This window comes from Oryzias melastigma, linkage group LG21, assembly GCF_002922805.2.
Source record: "Oryzias melastigma strain HK-1 linkage group LG21, ASM292280v2, whole genome shotgun sequence".
Taxonomy (NCBI): domain Eukaryota; kingdom Metazoa; phylum Chordata; class Actinopteri; order Beloniformes; family Adrianichthyidae; genus Oryzias; species Oryzias melastigma.
This window is the reverse complement of record NC_050532.1, coordinates 21,903,660-21,913,810: the sequence shown is the minus strand read 5'-3', so window position 1 is coordinate 21,913,810 and position 10,151 is coordinate 21,903,660. Positions and strand designations below refer to the sequence as shown.

Here is a 10,151-nt window from a genome sequence, read left to right as displayed (position 1 = left end):
ATTCGCCTGTTTTCTGTTCTTCAAGCGCAACACCGCTGGTACGTTGTTGAGCTTATACACAATAGCGTATTTACTCAATCAAGGTTGGTATTTTGTGTTTCAAGTGCACGGCCCTCCACTCGTTTGATAAACCACACTTACTTTTGCTTGTGATTTATTGCTCAACAGAAAAGAAATGACATTTAAAAAGATTATTAAACTAGAGCAAAGTTAAAGTGTTTTGAAACTGTGGATACTGTCGCATGACACTAAAACCAGGACCAAAGGGGAGACTGCAGCATTTGGGTTAAAGGTGAAGTTCCTGTCTTCTAATTCAATTTAGATGAGAGTGTGATATTCAATAAAACCATTAAGAAAATAGACTAAATTTAATCTTTAAGGATTTGGTTAGTTATAGAGCTAAATTATTACACCATAACTTGATCCTTTTAAGATTTGAGGTTTTAAAATATATATATAGTTTATATTTTTACACTTTTCTCCCTCTAAAAAGTTTGTTTCTTATTAATTTACTTGCCTTTAACAAAGGACAACCCCTTACTGTAAGACCTACATTTTTTATTTGGCCTTTAGTTTAAATTTAGTAATATATTTATTTATTTATTATTTGTCTCTAAATATTTTAATCAAGTATTTATTCAGTTTTGTTTTTTTGGAGACCATATGCATTTATTTTTATGCATTTTATATATATACTTCTTCTTTTTTTGATTTTACCTGTCAATTGGGATCTGTTTATTTATTTGATTAGTAATCCCTGTTTTTGCCTTAATGTTTTTATTTATTCATTTTGTCTTGAGTCCAGATCTTCCCTCAGGGGGATCGTCCATCCATCAACCCTTTATGTGGAACAGGGTCATTACATTATGACCTCCCGGGTCTGGCTGCTTGTTTTGATTCCTTGGTGACGTCCTCCGTGACCCTAATGCTCGCTGGCATTTCAGAAAATACAAAAACAAACATATTAAATAAGAATTTATTTAATTTATTTGGTCATTTTGGGGGGAAAAATATAAAATGTTTATTTAAGACTTGCGTTTTTTGTTGGTTGGCTCATTATAATCTAAAGGTTTCTCCAAACAATGTTTATAAGGTACGTTGCTATAACATGTTCAGCTTTTTGCTGCATCACAGATTTATCGTTTCATTTTTTATGCTTTTCTTTATTAGTTTTAATTCATTTTGAAGTGCAACATGTTTTGCATCCTCATTGATTGTTGGCCATATCAATTAGATAATCATTGCAAGCTGAACAACTTCTGTACTGTCATTACATAATGTCTTGCATTGTTCTAATTCTATAATTTTGAACTATTTTTCTGCAAAGGTTTGAACTGTCACTCATTTGTGATTATTGTAAATATTTCAGTGAGGTGAGATCTTAGAAATGTGATAAATATTTATTTGTGAAATAAAATGTCAATAGTCTTTTGGCGATTAGGCTTTGGACAGATGACATCTGTATCCTGGTGGGATAAGTCTGGACCACAGATATAAAAATCTCAGAGCTTAGACGGTGAGGACGACAGAGGCCAGTCCACCACAACAAGTGCCCAGGAAGACAATGGGGCGGAGGAGGGCCGACAAAACCCTCTGGAATGTAGAGAGATAAATGTCCATGAACTTTAAAAGCAGAATGAGATTGTGATTGGCTGAGAAAAGAAGGGTTGCAATTTAACCATTGGCTTAGCATGAAGACTTAATTAAAGAGTAGTGTATGGAATGACTCAAGCCTACCCGGAAGTGAGGTATATCTTCCTTATTGAAATTACGCCAAAGCCTCACAATGTTTATTACTATGCAGATTTCACTTATTGTGTGTTATTTTTAAGAATAACTACACAGTATTTGTGAAGACTCTTGTAATTAAGTGTTAAATATCAAGTGCTTAGAAGAAAATAATGGAAGGAAGTAGAAATAGTCCAAGATCAGCTGATGGGATAACTTTGAACTTCTTGAGGAGACATTTTGTAATAAAACAATTTCAGTCTGGAGGCACCTGAGATTAAAAGATCCCGAAGTTTCATCCAGTTGGAGCTCAATTCTGCTAGATCTTATCATAGTTTGCAGATCATTTAACTGTACATAAATTCATTAGTATTTTTTTTTCTCTGTAAAAAAATAAATATATATTTTTTAATTGATCATTTTAAGATTGATGTCATTAGTTCAAAATTGTCTGTAATACTAACATTATGTTTAAAAAAAGGCAGTCAACATTTCACCTCACTCGATGCTTCTGCATTCCCATATGAATGCAGCTTGGATTTTTTTTTAAATAAAAAAAACCAAACTATTGCTACACCCATCTATGAAATTAAAACATACTAAAAACACATGAAACATTCCACTCAGAATAAAAAACAAACAAACAAACAAAAAACATTTTAACCACTAGATGTCACTGTTTTGAAGTGTTTTGAGTGTTACACAAAACTGAATCTGTTTTTGTTGGAACAATTGTTTCAAAAGGTTCAATCTCCCAAGCATTCCATTCCTGACATTCTCACTGGTTGTGGGCAGGGCCGGCGCCGGGCATAGGTGAGCTAGGCGGCTGCCTAGGGCGCCATCTGCTCGAAGGTGTGCCAAATTGCAATGTTTTTTTTTTTTTTTTTTTTTAACAGTTTGACACACTACTTATTTCACATAAATTGTTAGAAAAAAATGTAATTAAAAACAATCATGTTTCACCCAGGACCAGGCTTGCTGTGGGTGAAAACCCCAGTAGATCAGCAGTTTCCGAAACACTCAGACCAACAACAACCATGCTAGGTCCAAAGTGATTTCAATCCCCTTTCTTCCCCATTCAGATGCTCGGTTTGAACTGCAGCAGATTGTCTTGACCATGTCTACATGATTAAATGCATCGAGTTGCTGCCATATGATTGGCTGATTAGAAACTTGCTTTAACGAGCAGTTGGGCAGGTGTAACTAATTAAGTGGCCAGTACCCTGTTTACCTAACTACTAAAAAACTATTCAGAGCAGGGCTATCTAGTGCCCTGGATTTTAAAGGCAATTTGGACACTATCCTCACTTTTTTCTTTAAACAGGAAATATGAAGTCACAGATTTTACAAATTGAAAATCGCATCACTACAAACTTTTATGATGTCTATTAATAAATCCACTGTGTTCTAGAGCTAAAATGTGGTTGATTCATTAAATTAAATTCAAGCACAATTTTTTTTTTCCAAAATTTCTTTAAATTGTGGTCTATATTTGCTAATGTACTGAGAATCAATGCAAAGACTTTGGGGAAACCTCGATTTTGAGATTGTAGATTTGGATTGCACTACAAGAAGGGGAATCCACTAAATAGTGCACTATATATGGCATAGTGAAGGAATTCAGACATACAGTAGGTTGTGTCCAAATCCACCCCCTATACTAAAAAGCTATATAGTTCAGGAATATCTAGTGTGCTGGATTTTAATTTGGACACGATGCTCACTACTTTCTTTCATTTTTCTAAACACCAGATATAACATCACCGACGTCACAAAGTGAAAATTTTGACACAGTCATAGCCTGCATGTCCTGAGAAAAAAAATACCCAAAATTTAATTTCCTGTCAGCCTCAAGACAAGTTTCCACTTTACTTTTTTTATGCTTTAAAATGTATCTAGTTGTTATATATTTCATTATATTGGGTGTGAGGGGCATTCTGAGAATTTTATTGTTTTATTTTTAATTGTTTGTTGCCTTTAAACTACTTTGTGTTACTACTGTATGAAAAGTGTTTCATAAATAAAGTGTGTATTGATTTGATTTATGACTCTGGAGCAGCTGTGTGAAAAGGACTAAGGGCGATCACACAATGTAAGCCCAAAGCTCCTACCACACTCAACAATCACCATCCAGCAGAGAAGCTTAAACATTCAGTTGTTGTAACCACCTCGTTAGTCTCAGTTACTCCTATCACTCCACCTTTCCCCCACTCCGCAGAGACAGCACAAAGCTGCCCTCCCTCCCCCATGGTCTTTCAATCCAGGATGTGCACAGACTGAACCTCTGAAAAGCTCCGGGGCTTATGGCATCTCTCTAACCATCCTCAGGAACTATGTAGGGGAGCTGACGCCTGTGCTGACGGACATTTTTAACATCTCCATGGAGTCGTGTCATGTGCCAGCCTGCTTTAAATTCTCTACCAGCAATCCGGCCCCCCAAGCAGTCATAGATCACAGGAATTGATGCAAGGCAACTCCAGGCCTCGAGGGGCAGTGTGTCTGCATGATTTACAGATATCCAAGCCATACTCTTGACTGATTATCTGGCTCAGGTGTGTCAAGCCTATTAGAACATGCCAGAGCATAGTACAGCAGGGCAAAAAAGTATTTAGTCAGCCACCAATTGTGCAAGTTTTACAGTTTAAAAAAGATGAGAGGCTGTAATTTTCATTATATGAATACCTCAACTATGATTGACAAAATGGGGAAAAAAATCCAGATAATCTAATTTTCTGGATTTTTAAAGAAGTTATTTGTAAATTATGGTGGAAAACAAGTATCTGGTCACCTAAAAGAAAGCAGGATTTCCATCTCTCACAGACCTGTAACTTCTTCTGGATCCTCTGTCCTCCACTCGTTACCTGTATTAATGACACCTGTTTGAACTTGTTATCTGTATGAAAAACACCTGTCCACATCCTCAACCACTGATGATCTCCCTCCATCTGGGGCTCTCTGCAAGATCTCACCCTGTGGGATCAAAATGATCACAAAAATCCCGAACCACACGGGTGGATCTAGTGAATGACCTGCAGAGAGCTGGGACCAAAGTAACAAAGGCCACCATCAGAAACACACTACAAACCCTGCAGTTCCAGACGTGTCCCCCTGCTAAAACCAGTTCATGTGGAGGCCCGTCTAAACTTTGCTTGAGAGCATTTGAATGATCCAGAAGAGGACTGGGAGAATGTCCTATAGTCAGATGAAACCAAAATAAAACTTTTTTGTAAGAACTCTACAGTTTAGAGGAGAAAGAATGTTGAGTTTCATCCAAATAACACCATACCTACTGTAAAGCACGGGGGTGGAAGTATCATGCTTTGGGCTGTTTTTCAGCAAAGGAACCAGGTTGGCTGATCTGTGTAAAGAAAAGAATGAGTCACCATGTATCACTTTGTCTCTCATAGTGGAACTATAACTATGATGAAGATTACTGGCCTCTTTCATCTTTTCAAGTGAAAGAACTTGCACAATTAGGGGCTGACTAAACACTTAGTCTTGTTCCAATTCGCCTACAGGATCAACAGATCTCAGGATGATCACTGAATCTGGCTCTACGCTAAATGCTATAGCTGCTCTTTCCTCTGTGCACCAACTACTGCACCTCCAGCCACCTTCCCGTCAAACTTCTCAACTTTGCGGATGACACCACCCTCTTCACAGACGTTGAGGAGTCTGCTTATAGCTTGTAGCTGGATTTCCAGAAGACAGTGTAGATGGTCATGGACTTAAGTAAAAATCTCATCACCAACCCTAACAAGATCCCGTACCTCCACCGGTAACTCATTCCGCTTCCTGGGAACCACCATCACTCGGGTCCTCAAATTGGGGATGACAATCTGCTCTGTCATCAAGGAGGCACAGCAGAGGATGTTCTTCCTACAGCAGCTGAGAAAACTCAAGCTGCCCACCAGGATGTTGATAAAGTTCTACAGAACTATCATTTAGTCCATCAGCACCTCCTTTATCACCATCTGGTGCGTTGAGCCACAACTAGGAAGAGATTCTGCCCCCCCCCCCCCAAGTAAAAAAGGTCAGACACGCTAATGTGTGTTGAGTCAAGCCGGATATTGACAGACAACACGTTAAAGTCAATTTGATAAAAGCAATTCTCCTCTACTTTATTCCTAAATAATAAAGTTCCACCCCGATCATCTTCTGACCTATTTAAAAAATTCCTAGTGATCTTTTCATGATGTTGTTTTCAGTCAAAAAAAGAGCCGTTTTCTAGGACATAGTTTCTGCAGAGCGGTAGTGGTTCATTGGAAATTTGTCACTGGGTTGTGGGTGGGACTGTAAGAAAAACTAACCAGTCTGCCTCCATGTCCCCTCAAGGCTTTGTTTACACTCTCTCCCGCTAGCTTACAGCCCCTCACAACCCTAAGCTAACATTAGCAGTCCAGCACAAATGGCGAACAAAACAGTTTTGAGCCAGACACCAGCTCAGACGAGGAAAATTATGTTTATGGATCAGTTGGTCTGCAAATGGATCCACTGGAACCATTGACTGTATATGAGAAATGGACTGAGGAACCAGTCCACCTGGGGTTCCAAATACTTGCGGCCTCCAAGAAGCTAAAATCCCATAGACTTCTAATGAGAAACTATTTTTACTCATTATATTTGTCAAAATAACCATTCTTCCTCTGCTACTAATTTCTTTTTTTTTTTTGCTAACTCTCATGTAGTTTGTGATAATTCTTCTTTATTGCAAATTATTCAAGTTTTAAACTGACCAATCAGATGCCTCAATTAAAGCATGTGGTGCACAATGGCCCCCACTTCGATCGTACTAAACGTACGATTCTCCCAAGTCTGCTTTCAGTGGAAGGGGTGTGGACTCCAACAAGCTTACTCCTGATTGGCGACATTGATTCAGACCGGCTTGGACCAATCAGTGCTTACTGTTAGATCTGGCTTACAAATGATAATGATTCATAGACTTAATTGATGAATCGATTTAGAGATGACATCAGCTAAACTGGGCCATCAGGAAAAACGGGCCACGTAAGCTTAGAGGATCTCAGCTCTTTAAAAGTCACAGTAAGTGAATGAAAATAAATCAAAATTGTTGCCACAACAGTACTTGAGTTGTAACATAGTTGCTATAGTGAGTGCCAGGCGGGGCAATGGCTTGTAATAAAACTGCACATTAAAACTTGCCCCGACATACCTAATACTACCTGTCATTGATGAAGTTGATAAGTAAAAAAAAAAAAAAAAAAAAAAATATATATATATATGAATAATGATGTATGATACTTTTGTTGATGACTTCTATCAGATTTAATGTTAATGTTATATTAAATAAAAATATTTTTGTAAGTGTCCCACTTTAACTTAATGTGTTTGGGTAAATTGAGCCACATATTTCAGTTAAAATGATCCATGTTATGAGTTCAGTTTTATCAAACATTTTGATAGAACAGCCTATTAAAACGTATTCATATCTAAAAGGTAAAGGAGGAGAAAGCAGAATAACAGAGAAAAACAATCTGGTAAGATATGCCAGACCCTCGATGTAGACCTCAATGACAAAAACGGCCAGTGTGGTGAGGCTGACCGCTTCATCTGCCAGGACTAGAGGTTGTCTAAGGGTGTATTGAGACTGGATAAGTCCATTGGTCCGGACCGAGTCCCTGACTTTGCATTCAGTCTGAATTCAAGTTGCCATCAACAAGACTTTTATGTTTGAACAAAGCTTGTACACAAAACCACATGACTAAATGAGGGCAGGGCATAACAACAGGATAAACAATAATGTAAGTCCTGCTCTTTGCAATCCTTGTTGGGGTAGTTCCCTTTTCGAACTTTATATGTCGCTGACCAATTTTAAACCTCTGTATCATTGGCAGACACAACACTTTGTATCTACCAAGCAGACTCAGTTCCAGAATCAGGAACCACTGTTGGACCCATCTGTGTAGGTGATTTCCAATCGGACTGAGCTCCAGTTTGTTCCGAGTTTCCTCGGTCTGAATAGGCTTTGTGCTCGGAGCGGAACAACTCGACCAATATGGCCACCGAAGTTGGGAATTATGGGATGTAAAGAGAGCAGCGATGAGACATAGCAAGTCATTAGTTGTGTCCAAATCCCCCCCTAATCACAATATAGTGCACTATATGGTGCGTTCGCCATTTTCTAGTGCTGTCCAAATCTACTAATTCCGAATCGAGTGCACTCAAAATTTCCAAGAAGTCTTTGCGAGAAACTAACGTACATCGATAGTCAAGATTAGCAGAAATAGACCACATTGCATTGCAGTTGAACAATTAAAAAAAAAAAAACGTGTTTAAATGCAATATTTGAATAAACCATCCAAATTTTCACAACCAGAACACAATGGAGTCATAAATAGACCTTGTGAAATGTTCGTTTATATTCGATTTTCACTTTGTGAAAATGATTACATCATTGGGTTTTTAGAAAAAAGAAAGAAAAGTAGTGAACATCATGTCCGAATTACCCTTAAAATCCAGAGGACTAGTCCTGCACTATATATTGTTTTAGTAGTTAGGAATAAGGGGGAATGCAGACTCATTAAGAAAACTTTTACCGTGATGCGTGTTGCACCTTGCACTGTTTTCCTGACTAACTATGGCAAATTAAATTGCTGTTGACTGGAATATTCAACCAGTAGGATGGGGGGAGAACACAACACTTTAATACCCATACCCATATCATTTCAGCATTTTTGAGATATTTTTCTTTTTTTATTTATTTATGTATTTATTTTTATTACAGAGTTAAGTAATGATGGGCATAGGATTTAATTTAGACACTTTTATTAATTATTTAGCCTGGGGCCCCAGAGTTTCGGGGGCCTCTGAGCAGTCACGTACCCTTACCTAATGGTAACACCGCCCCTGATGGATTTTAATCTGAAATTATGTAACAACTCCGTTTGACACGCTCCCTTTCCTTTGTTTTTCCTTGTTCTTCTACTATGCCTCCCACATGACCCCTTGAGAGAGAGAGGGTGAACCCTCGCCCGTCGGACGATTCGTTGGGAGTTCCCTCGTTTCGTGAACAGCACAGAAGTCTTTGGTCCACGATGAACAGAAGACCGTGCAGAAAGGAAACATGAGGGAACGTTCCCGAGACTCCTTCCATAAACATGAAGTACCTGCTCGTTTTCCTGACCGCCGTGCAGCTCTGGAGACAACACGTCGAAGGTTAGTTAGTAACTGTGTTTCCACCTGCTTGGACTCGTTGTGACCTATATATTTTTTCGTAAAAACTTAATTGAAGCGTCGCGTGAAGAATGTAAGGAGCGCCACGCGGCATTCCTGCGCAGAAATGTAACGTGTTTGGACTTCATAAATTCTGTTGAACCCCGCGGCAGTGATACAAGTGTCATTAAAATTGAGTTTTAGAGCGATATAAAGAGCAAAAACAGACTTAAATGTGCTGGCAAAGAAGATTCCCAGCATGAACAGGTGTAATATGATCACTTTATCTCACTTTCACAGTCAAACACTTTTTTTTTTCTAATCATGGCTCCACGACTGAAATGAAAACATGCTGCAGTGATTTGCGTTTTCACTTACCCAATGTAAGTTTGAACAGAAATCTATTCAGTCATAGAATCAAAATGTAATAAAAAACAAATGCTCTTAAGTTTATGTGAGTTACAGGCACATGATTTCTCAAATTATGACAAAAATACATTAATAAAAAAAACTATGGTTGTTGATTGTCTGATTAACTTTGAACAGTTTAAATAGGGAAAATCCCAAACACGTAAAAAAAAAGTAAATAAATAATAATAACTTTATACATGATTGGACCGTTTTTAGACAAAAAAATAAGTAATTTTTAAGGACATAGTTCATTAGTTAGAAATGTGCCTCTGAGGTGCTGACTGTTGGTGCAGAGTAAGCCAGCCCTCATTTCCCATCATACCTTTGTTTACCCTCTCTCCTGCTAGCTTACAGTCCCTCCCAACCTAGTTAGGTGCAACAAAAATGACAGTCAATATTGGAGCTATCCAGCCGTTTAGTTCTGAACCAGCTCAGACGAAGAAAACAAAGACAAACATGGATCTATTTGTCTACAAGTGGATGCATCTGATTGGAAGGGAGCAGCTCGCAATGCACTGATTGTAGCCTCTACAACACTGCTGCAAGATTATTTTTAACATCATCAAACCACAACTTGAACAAACAAACAAAAGAATACTCAGAGATACAGTTTAATGCTGAATAAATGTTATACACGTCACCCATCATGAAAAAACGTGTGAGCTTATTGTCCCAACCTCGCATTAGCAGCTCTAAAAATAATGATGATTAATATTGAATCAATCCAGCTGTACAGTTTTAAGCCAGAGGTAAGTTCAGACGAGGAAAATTAATGCGTGCAAGGTGGCGGAGATTGGAGTGGTAAGAGAGTCTTTGGCATGCCCTGTCAATAGTCGTGT

The 10,151-nt window shown here is 38.2% G+C and overlaps 1 protein-coding gene across 1 annotated transcript in view; it reads left to right on the top strand.

Annotated features, from left to right (window-relative positions):
* Positions 1–8,220: 8,220 nt before the first annotated feature.
* LOC112154737 (nectin-1) overlaps positions 8,221–10,151 on the top strand; it is a 29,604-nt gene continuing 27,673 nt past the window's right edge. Inside the window, exon 1 of the mRNA XM_024285874.2 lies at positions 8,221–8,904. Within this exon, the coding sequence (XP_024141642.1) occupies positions 8,847–8,904 (58 nt within the window). The 5' untranslated portion in view covers positions 8,221–8,846. The remainder of the gene's footprint in view (positions 8,905–10,151) is intronic.